General features: G+C 44.2%; 1 protein-coding gene across 1 annotated transcript in view; it reads right to left on the bottom strand.

Moving 5' to 3' along the window:
* Window positions 1-4,876: 4,876 nt before the first annotated feature.
* The window catches only part of AGBL1 (AGBL carboxypeptidase 1), a 274,834-nt gene continuing 268,282 nt past the window's right edge, over window positions 4,877-11,428 (bottom strand). The window contains exon 22 of the mRNA XM_074155673.1: window positions 4,877-8,264. Coding sequence (XP_074011774.1) covers window positions 7,958-8,264 — 307 coding nt within the window. The 3' untranslated portion in view covers window positions 4,877-7,957. The remainder of the gene's footprint in view (window positions 8,265-11,428) is intronic.

Below are 11,428 nucleotides of genomic sequence, written 5' to 3'. Positions count from 1 at the left end.
GTGTGCTGCTGCTGTTCGTGTGCCAATGATACAAGGTTATAAGGCTTAGACAGTTCAAAATGTTCTCTCCGCATCAGTAAAGCTAAAAAGTACAAAGCAGCTCTTACAACCGAGAGCAGTCAGGCCATCTGGCACAGTGGCTCCAGTGTGCGCTCCCTGCTCCAGGGCTCTTGGCATCTACCTGGGCACCAGCCACCAGTGAGACTGTGTCCTCTGATCCCATTCATCTGGGATGTAGCCCCTGAGATCACCAGCATTTACTGTATTTGGCTCCGGGGGAGTGAGCCTGACGGAGCAAAGGACGGGGTTACAGAGCTGGAGGTGAGGCCGGGAGGTGTGTTGATGTAAATAGAGGTGTGTGAGCAGGTAGTCGAGTTTCAACTTTGGGCTTTTCTGAAAAAATAAATATATTCTCCATGGTATCATCTCAGTTGTTTAAGCAAAGTAATGCCCTAGAAGTATGCTTGTGGGATACATTCTAAGTGTTCTGCCCGAGCTGGTTGTTCAGCTTCACTCAGAAGCTGAGTCAAGGGTGTATCTCAGCAAAGGATCCTTTCCATATCATGTATCTTAGGAAGGGATATAAACCATAAAACCTCTGGAGGTGTGTTTCTCTACATTTGTTCTCTCTGTACAGAATAATTTAGACTAGATGCCTAATGTCAAGAAGGCTAATGTTCATGCAGATGAAACCTGGCCTTCAGGAGTAATTTCTTAGCTAGTGTGCACCTACCTTACAATGATTTTGTATAAACTATATTTCTTTAGTTCCTTATGAAACTGTAATGTCAGAAAGTATTGAAAGCTTTCCTAAAGCAAAGACATATGTTACTCCTGCCTTATCCTCTAAGCCAATTAGCCAATAAAAGAAGGAAATTAGATCAGCTTGACAAATCCATGTTGATTTGCCTTTTACCACCTTCTTATCCTATAGCTGCTAATGAATTGTTTGTTTCATAATTTGTTGAGGTTTCTCTATAGTCACTCAGCTTAGCTGGCTGATTTAAATTTCCTGGCTCTTCCTTTTTCCACTTTCACAAACAAATACCCAATTTGCCCTTCTCTAGTCTGCAGAACCCTCTCAATATAGGAGAAGCTCTTGAAGTCCACTCCTAACTGTTCACATACTGCTTTCCTTGGACAACCTGCAGGGGAATTCCCTCAGGTCCAAGAGTTTGAATTCACTTACTCAAGTTAAGGATTCTTAATTTACACCCCTTTGTTCTGGTCTATTCCCATCCCCAAATCAGTATAACTCCTGTTATATACATTGAGTTGCAACTGTTTTGGAGATAAACAGAGTGAAAAAGGCAATGACGATTCCAACCCTTTGCACGAGCTCTCCTTCTGTGGTACATACTGCACACTTTCATTCCTTCTACTGTATTTATAGGATTTCTCTTTCTCCCCTTGGGTGTTTCTAGCCACCTCTAACCCATTCTGTGCCAGGACCTTTCTGATTTCATCCACACATGCTTTGGTATCAGTCTGGTCTCATTCCTAGTTATCTGCTGCTGCTTCAACTTTTTTAAACTACTAATTTCTCATTTCAAGGCATTAATGAGGTCCTCACACACCTTTAGTGTTGCACTTGTCTTCTATTTTTTTCCCTGCCTTAGGAGATCTTGTCATTGTACCTCTGCTCTGATCTGTAAGTCGGCGCTTGCTGGCATGTATTCCTCTTTCCTTGACCCAACCTATCAATTCCCTGATGTTTCACAGCCAATTAATCCTTCTTCTGCTGTTCCTACTTTCCCTTTTCCATGTGTCTGGGAAGCTGATTAACTCTTAGCTTGGTATATGCACTAAGGCTTTATATTCTTCCTGTTTAGCCCTTATACTCTTAGCACTCGGGCAGAGGCATTTCAGATGTTTACCAGACTTCTCCACTGTTCTCCCAAGTGTCTCATTTTCACCTCTATTAAATTTCCCATTTTCCCAACTCACTAACCAGCACGCTGACTGGTTCTTGGAAGACCACTGTGCTGTCAAAAAACCCAAGGCCTTTTTTTCAACACTGTCCACACTTTCACCTCGAGGATTTGCCTGGCCCAGCTGTGCCACCCTCTGTGGAGACCAAAGGAAACACAACTGCCCCTGGAAAGGAGTTAGCAGTGATCACGGTGGTGGGCAGTATTTTTATTTCAGTGATGGCAGATATATAATGGAAGCAGCAATTAATCCTCCTATTTGCCTTCTCTAAGGATATCAAACTGTGTTGTAAATACTCATGATTCAAGCGTCATTGTGACCCCTTTCACCAAAAATAAATATTAATAACCCCACTTCATAGATGGGGCAACAAGCACAGAAAAGCTAAATAACTTGTTATGGAAATGCTGAGGCAAAGGCAGGAAACTCTTGCAGATCTGTGCATCAGCTGCCAGAGCATAACACTGGAAACCACTCAGGAAAACCCCTCAGTCAGGCAATTAGGAGCAAGGGGGCAAGAAACAGGGCTGTGATTGCAATTATACCAGCTGGTGAGAAGCCAGCCCTCAGTGCCTGGAGCCCAGTTAGCCAAAGGCTACGGTATTTTACCGGGGCTGGAGTTATTGCCAGGGCATCCAATAGATGACTGTTTTTAGTGGTAGATTTGTCTTCTCCTCTTGCTGGTCTTTGCATGAGCTACAAGCAGCTTAATCAAAGGCTAAAAAAGCCCCTGATGCCAAAATAGCTGCCTCGCCGTCTTGCTGAAGATCTTGCTAGACTGATAGCAGGGCACTTCTTTCTGCCTTCTCCTTTCTCTCTCACTCCCTCCTGTCCACCTCCTTCATTTCTCTCCCTTCCACTTTTTTAAAGTGAAATAAAAACAGAAGAGGAAAGAAAAGATAAGAAAAGTAGCCTCAAACTGCTGCATCAACAATAATACACCATGGATCTTCCAGAACCTGTCTAAGGGTGTCAGTCCTTCGAGAGGAAACCTAAGGCCAGAAACGATACAGGCTCAACCATCATAAAAAGCACTGACACAACACAGTGCTGAGCACACAATGCCGTGCTGAGGATGCAGACTTGGCCGCCGTTTACGGAGTGGGGAATACAGTGGCAGATTTATTCTACAGTAGAGAGGGTTGTTTCTTGATAGCGTTAATACTGACACATTATCTGGGGACGGAAGAGGATGCACAAATAGGAACAATTCTCCCATTTCTCTGCCTGAGTCTCCCCCAAGTGCCCCCTACTCCTATTCCCATCTGCTCTCTTCATCCCTCTCCCTGCACTCAGTCCCCTCCTTCCTTTCCTCTGATTTATTTCTTCTTTCTTTAGCTTTTTCCTTCATCTTTTCCCAATGTGATTATGTGTATAGAGGTTTTTGTTCTCCAAGCTTTTGCATATTATCTCCAGCTGGAGCTTTGTGTCCAGCCCTCTGCCTGGAAAACCATACAAGAGTTTTCAAACACAGGGTTAAATCCTGCTCTCTTTAAAATGGGTGTAAAACTTTCCACCCTGTGAGGACCAGGCCATGGGACAGGATAGCCTGATAACAACCTGCAAGGATAGACTTTTTAAATTATCCAGCACAGCTTAAAGAGAAACAGCTTAATGAGCCATCACCACATATCATTGAGGTGAAAAGCAGTGATGGCAACTACCACCGCACCCCTGAACAGGATAATTCCAGCGGCCTTCTCAACTGGAAACGGCTGAAATCGGTATGGAGCAAACACCTGGGTAGTTTTACATCCCTATTTCTTCCCCTCCTTCCCCCAAAACACACATCTACTTTCACTAACACTTTACTGTATTTGCTGTGAGGAATCAGAGCTTTGTTTATACCTCCCATCAGAACTGAGGCTGGGAGCTGAGGATGAACAGCTTGGTCAGGAGCACAGAAGAGATCTGTGGCAGAGCAAGATATACAACCTGAGGGCCCTGAATTGGCAGCCAAACAGTTGTCCACTCATGCTTTGTGATGGAGAGGGGCAGTGGATCTTGTCCAGGGACAGATGAGACAGGAGTTAGCGCTATCACCTCCATCGCTGCTTTCTGGCAGGAGGAGAAAGGCAGCAGAGGAGAGGGGCCGCTCTCTTTTTCCCTCCTTAATCTGCTTCCTGCTTGCTTCAAAAACAACCCAGTGCACGGTTGTTTATTATTATCACTGTTATTTTCCAGAGTGCTGTAAAACCAGGGATAGAGCACTCTGACAGCCTCATAACAAACAGCAGATAAAACTAATTAGATTTTGTTCTTCCTTTAGTTTGCTGACTTGATTCTTTTTATTTTTATTGTTTAATTATTTATTTTTAGCCCAGAGGTTTACACACACATATGTATTTCACTAGACACTGGCAAGGCATCCTTAGGATGATCTCTGGTAGGAAAGGACTATTGTGGCCAGGCGGGCCCAAGGGCGGGCGAGATGCCGAGACAGAGGGTGCAGCGTGAGCAGTGCCCAGCACTGCATCTTCTACCCATGTCATGTAGACCACGGCGGGGGGGGGAAGGAGAGCAGAGCTATTCACAGCCGCTAAGAGAGTCAGTGAGACAAAAGGCATCAGTAAAAAAAGTTAATGTGCCTGGCCAGAGCCCAAAACTGCTTCAGCAGTAGGGACTATGCGAGCGCCTCGAGGACACTGTCTCTTCTGGCCATCATGGAAATATTTGGCTTGCGTCTCAACCTGACAGCCTTGCTGACTCTTGAGAAATGGCAGTGGTGACTTCCCTCTCCTCCTTCTTGTTTTCCATCGGCTGTTTTCAAATTCTTTGGGATTAGCTAGCGACAGCAAGAAAAGGCACTGGCCTCACTGCTCAGCACTTAGCAGGCTGAAGTGAGGTGACGTGCCTCAGCGCAGGGGACAACGGCTCCATTCACTGGGGAAATACCAAACCAGAATTACAAGTGTGCAAGAATAAACAAGGCTGGAGTTAATCTAAAGTTGTTTTACACTCTGTTTTATTAAAGTCAATGCACTTCCGTTCCTCTGTGCGGAGCCTAGTTCTGCTTAATTACCATGACTCAGGGAGAATTTTAATAGCATGGAGTGAGTGGTGCACAATGGAGGCCCTCTCCTGACCTCTAGAGGTCTGTGAAAAGAAGAAGAGCATCTGCTCCTTGTAGGAGTTCCTGGAAGAAATGAGGCAGCCCACAAAACTGCTTCTGTTGGAGGTTTCCAGGTGCTATTCCTGATTTGTTGGTCACCCAATGCTCTCACTGTACTTCTCCTGTTCCCACCTTGTCAGCAGCCCTTGGGCTGAGGGCTTTGCCTGGTCAATGACCTCTGCAGCATCGTCACCACTTGCTGGCAAGTTGTTTGGCACAAACATGGGAAGCTCCACGGAGAAGACTTGGCCAGGCTTTTCATATTGAACAGCAGCGTTTATGCAGGTGTGATGGATGTGCATGGACACTTTGCCCCCAGCTCAGCTGCTGCACTCGGATCCCAGACACTGGAAACGCCCTAAAGGCCTTTCCCATCTCTCCACCTCCTCCAGCTCCTAGCACAGTGATCTATATAACAGTGGTACTGCTCATATGCATTTGGCTCCAAACACACATGGAAGCTACACCTCCACTTTTATTATATTAGGACAACTCTTCCGCAGTCTATTGATTCAATGAATCACAACTAAGGCAGAGCTTTCCCACGGAACTGAATTCTGCTTAGCTTAAGAAATTCAGAATGAAACAGCTCAAAGGCTGACACTGGCCTATAGCATTTATAGCCAAAATATTGGTGTCTCATTATGAAAAATACTGATTTAAGAATATATTTTTTTCTTTTGCAATAAGGAGAACCATTGGCGAGCCTCCGTAAGCATCGTTCAGTTATTGTTGTGGCAGGGCGTTGGTACAGAACACAGCATGAGAGAAAAGCAGCTCTGGACGTATACATACACATCTACAGACGCATATATGTACAGTGATATTTTTTCCCTGTGTCCTGGGGATGTGCTGAATGCTGAAGATCTTACAGCACCGCCTGCGTATGCTGCAGTGTGGACCTAGCACAGTGTGAATTTTTTGTCATGCATACGAATGTTGGATTTTGAAGTTAAATATGCACATACATCGTTTTTTTATTAATAAGCTTTGAAGCAATGTTATACAAACTATTATAATGGGAACACCTGTTTTACCTCTTTTGTGTCCCATTCCTGTGAACCAACCTTTTATGAAAATTCAGTATTGTGTGCAACAAGCTGCACACTAAAGCAAGCAGAACAGGACGTCTGTACAGAGAACACACACCATACCTAATGAATTAGTTTGGTCTAAGAAGCTCAGCTTCTAAGGACCCAACCTGCCTGTCTTTTGAGCAGCATCATAAAGAGAGAGCTAGAGATACAGAGAACTTTTATATGTGGTGAAGACTTTAAAACACCTGGACACTGAAAACCCAGCGGGACAGGAAGAAGCTATTTCTCCAACAAGCAAGCTCCTGCTAGAAAATATGTCTGGGTAGTCTGGGGAAAGGTGTCAGAGAAAACCTCATTCTGTACCAGGAATTCTCTCCAGAAATAGCATAAAGCCAAGAGGATGACATGGTGCTTTTAGTCATATATCAATATTAATAATAATAATCACTGCCAATGGAGGCCTTATAGGCTGTGATGCTATAATACACTATGTGTTCATGCTTCTCCTTGAGCCTCATAAAGTAGTGACAGAGTTGGGAACCTCCGTTTGGGTTCAGGGAAATTCCCCATTTGCAGCAGCAGAGTCTAAGGCACACGAGAATTTCGGGCAATACGAGGTGTGAGAGGCTGTGATATGGGCTTCGTGCTCTGGGGATGTCGGGCATGGGTTCTCAGTCTGTGCTGGGTTCTCAGGAATTGGGATCTGTATTTGCAGGCAATTTTAGGAGAAATCTAATTTTTTTTCCATTTGGGGATGAAAGGTGAAGCTGTTCCGACTCTTTTATGGGAGTCACTGGTAGAACATGTCCCATATAAAACTTACCAGTAATGTCTTCTACTATATTATTGCCTGGCACAATGGGGTCCTGTCCATGAACTAGGTTTCCTAGTGGTATAATAATAAAACTAACAAAGAATAATCAGTCACAGGATTGAATTCACTCTTGCATATCGTCAGCATCACTACTCTGTTGACAGAATATTGGGGGACCCCCCTGGCTACCTCAAGAAAACATGTTTTATTCCTTAAAATGCCCCAAATCCCTCTCACTCTCAATAGCTTGAAATAGTAGCTATAGTTCCCTAGGATGAACTGTTGTATCTGTATTCTCTTAGCTGGGGATGTCTCACAGAGAAAATATAATTTCACAGCATCCGTGAAACAAATTCTACATTTGGGCCCATCAGTACAAGCACAAAGTGACTCAACTGAGATTACACCAGACTGGTTTGTTTCAGTGCAGTAAAGAGGCAAATTTAGCCCAGGTTTCCAGAGGACCACTCTGTATTGTCACTGGTGCTTTCCCTACTATGGCACATGGGATTTCACACATTGTGGCTGAGATATGACCAGCTCAGAAGCATGCACAGCCTGATCCAACCTGTTGAACACACAGTAAAAATTCTGATCAGACGGAAATCAGATACATGCTTTATAGCTCAAGAGAAACGAACAGAGAGCTCTGGACAAAAGGCATCAGTGACTGTTACTCTTCCAGGCAAAGGTTGCTTCCCATAATAAGAGCCTAAAGTAGGAAAAGGAGAATCATCTCTGGTTCTTCGGTCTCAGAAGACCATTCCTCAGGTCAATCTGTATGAAACCACATACTAGAGGCAGCTGTGAAATTGGGGATTATGTTCAGGAGTGGATGATGTTCTCACATAGTACCATCTGGGCCAGTGGCCCCATGCTCTGCCTTGTGTACAAAGTGTAAGGAGTCATTCTCATTACATATATGTATACAAATTACACAAACATACAGTCAACTTTCTATTCAGAACTGGAGCAACACATCTGAGAAGGATGCTGAAGCTGGCAAACAGGCAAACATGAGCAGTAAGCCATTGCTTACTGCTCTGCAAGTCAAAGCCTTGTTCACGCGGGGCTGCTCTCGAACCCACTGTACACCCCAAGTGGTGCTGAACGCAGAGTCAGAGCTGTACTGTTGGATGCTGGTTGGCTGGAAATGTAGAGCCCCCTGAGAGCCTTGGAGCCGCATGTCTGTCCCGTGGTCACTCCCTCATCTTCTGTCTCTCCTTCCACCCACGAGAGGCACTCCTGGATCTCTTGGTCTAGCTCCGAGAAGTTCCCTTCATCATCAGAGCAACTGTCAGCATTATAATCGATTTCTTCCACACATGGAGGTTCATCATCAGTCTCTAGGCTGCTGTTGCTGCAGCTTCTGCAGAAAAATCAGAAGAGAGACTGGTCGTCATCAAAGGAGGGTATGTCCTCTAGGGGTAAGAGCAAGTAACAGGGAAATGTGTTTCCTGAGTTCAGCTCTGTCTCTGCTAATAAGGCGTGAGATGGCACTAAGCAAGAACCTGGGTGTCTTTGTGTCTGTTTCACCATCTGTAAAATGAAGAGTGATACTTCCCTACCTCACAGGAGAAACGATTATTGTTATCACTATTATTGCTATTGCTTATACAGAAACCAAGTACTTCATATACAGACAACACCATTCTTGCCTTGAGGCACTTACAAGGTTATAGAAGCTGAAATATAGTAGAGGAGGAGGAGGTATTCAGTTTCCAGAAGGCTGCTGGTTTAATCATCATCCACCTCGCTGCAGTTCCACATTTAATGTAAGACCTAATTAATCTAGGTGGTCGCTGTGCTCTGGCATCTTTACTCCTGTTCTGTGCAAGCTCAGAGCACTGCTAACAAGAGGCAGAGCAAACAAAAACTGGAGGCTCTTGGGTCTTCAAGCACATTGGCTCCCAGGAGGGCAGAAATATCAAGAGTGCTTGTGTTTTGGAAGGAGCATGAGGAGAGCTTTGAGACCACTACTTCCCGAGGAAGGGGGAAACTCAAGAGGCAAGTCACAACGGCTGAGGCGATACTCTAAACGGATGTCACAGCTACGTCGTCTGGCTCTCAGAAGGGTAGGTTACACCACCTTAGCTTCCTGATGTTTACTTACAGGAATGGTCATAGCCTTTCTTTACATGTCCATTTTCTACACATATTGTATTAGGTTAGCCTAATGCGATATTTATGGCAGAATTGTAACCACTAGTCTAGATGGCTCTGGGGAGGTAGGGTCTTTCTCCGACCTACCTGCCCAGTTCCCGCTTGGTCCTCAGCCCAGGAGGGCAGCTGGGTGATTTTCTGAGACCAGAAAGAAGCCTGTGGTTTTAACACTGCCTGGGTCAGAGTCTGGATGAATCAGGGGGACAGATACTGTGTTTTTCACCTCCAGGTCAATGTTTTCAATCAGACTCAAAGCAGGGGAATGTACTGCTTTGGGGGACTGGGAAAGGAATAATAATCTTCCGCCACTGGGCCAGAGTTTCTAATTTGTCCCAAGTTGGGAAGAATGAATGGCTTGGCAGATGGAGCATACACAGCTTTAATGTGTGGTCTGCTCATTTACATGTCAGTACCCGGAATAATCTTCCAGCTCTCAGCTGTTTCACAGCCCTGCCAGCATCTGAGGTTTCAGAACATACCAAAGGTGTAAAGTATTGCTTTTGGATGTATTGATCCCTTCTCTCTTCTACACTCCAAAAAAGGCGTAAGATTTTCCTTGCTTTGAGACTTCAGATCTTAACTGTATACAGACTACTCTGCAAGCAGAAACAACCAGTGTCAACCCACTTCTACTTCTCCGGCTGATCTCTGGCTTAGTTTACTTCAAAGGCTGGGTATAAAGGATTCTCTGAAAGCTTAATAGAGCTGTACAGCTTAAAAATAAATAAAAGAATAATTATGCACTTTTACAGTTTCTGGCTCCACTTCAGTCTGCTCAGAAATCTGGGTCAGGAAGAACTCATACTGAAATTGAGTATGTGACATGAAACAAAACAAACAAACTGGGACAGTCCTCCCAGCACAAACAGCAACAAGCAGTGGTCTCTGCTCAGTCCGACCACTGGGCTTGGTTTCTTCTTTCTTTTTTTCATATGCAGGCATGGCATGAATTACCATGATACCAAGTACCTATGGTAACGTTCAAAGCTGACTAAACTCAGGGGAACTAGATTTTTCATTTATAAGCTCTGCTCTTGCGGCTTTGCAATCAAAAAGAACCAAAGCGTATCTACTTTTAATACCGCACTTGTATGTTTGGGCTGAGCTGCTAATGCCACTGGGACAGAGCGTAGCTGCCACCCAACTACTGATAGTTTACAGATGGAACGATTTAGTTTGAAACCTAGGAACTGAAGGTCAAACATTTGTATTAATAGGATAACAAATTAAAAAATATTCCTATTATTACTTGAAGCTGGGAAACTAAATAACAGAGGGCCTTTCTGAATTTTTTGATAACTTAAATGGTTTTAGGACTGGATTTCTGACAAAAAGGGGAAATGACTTCTAGCACAAAAGTGCTTTGCTATGGAAGGGAAATCTAGAAGACAACAGAGAATGAAAAAGAAAACCCCACAAACCTGCCATTTCCTTATACTGAAGACTGAAGGGACAGTCTTTATGAAGCAAGTATTTATGCATAAAACCTTTATAATGGACTTTTATAATAGAGTTCAATAGCTCTCCCTTCCGTGACGGGAGGGATGGGTGCTGTCATGTTGCCTACATATACAGTACACAAAACACCAAGACCATGACAATTCAATGCTTGGGCAGATACACTGCAGGGAGAGGTTCCCCACAAGTGAGGATGTGCTTAGACCATGTTTAGAGGTCAGGAAAGAAGACTTTCTCCCTAGTTTGTTCTGTCATTTGCTCCTTTGCTATGACAGTGAATGAGCAAGTCAATTAGGACTGACTTTAGGAATGGTGGTTTCTTCAATATGGACTGATACCCACTGGATCAATGCCACCACCACAAATCACATAACGAGCTACCAAACAGCAAATCGATGGTGCCAGCCTCCTGTCACTGCCAATGCAGGCTGTAATCACACTAGTGACTTAGAAGTTGAAAGGCCCTTTATCACCAAACTCTACAAACCAGCTACATCTCCCTACTATGTGGAACCTTCCAGCCCAATAATTCACTTTCTGCTGCAGGAAGATTTAAAACACATAACAAAGCAATACAGATGGGCTAGTTCAAACCAGCAGGTTAGAGGTTCTTCTGAAAGAGGAGAGGTGGCAGCACATGATGTGCTGGGGGGCCAGCTAGAGTCCCACTAAGGAAGCTGCTGAAGTCCTTACCTGTTGCTTCTCTACATCACAAAGACCAGCTCCTTTAGGAGAGAATGCAATTGGTGCAACGTGTTAATGAGCAGAAATGCTGACATCTAGACTACTGCATACCATTGTGGAAAGTGTGCCTTCCTTTCTTTTCCAAAAAGAGTTATGGGGTTTTTTTGTTAGGGGCAAGTTCTTGGTATTTCTGGTTTGTTTGGTTTACTTTAATCTGATTTTTAAAAG

This window comes from Numenius arquata, chromosome 11 (assembly GCF_964106895.1).
Source record: "Numenius arquata chromosome 11, bNumArq3.hap1.1, whole genome shotgun sequence".
NCBI classification, from domain to species: Eukaryota; Metazoa; Chordata; class Aves; order Charadriiformes; family Scolopacidae; genus Numenius; species Numenius arquata.
Note: the sequence above shows the minus strand (reverse complement) of the source record. Positions and strands in the feature narration are given on the sequence as shown.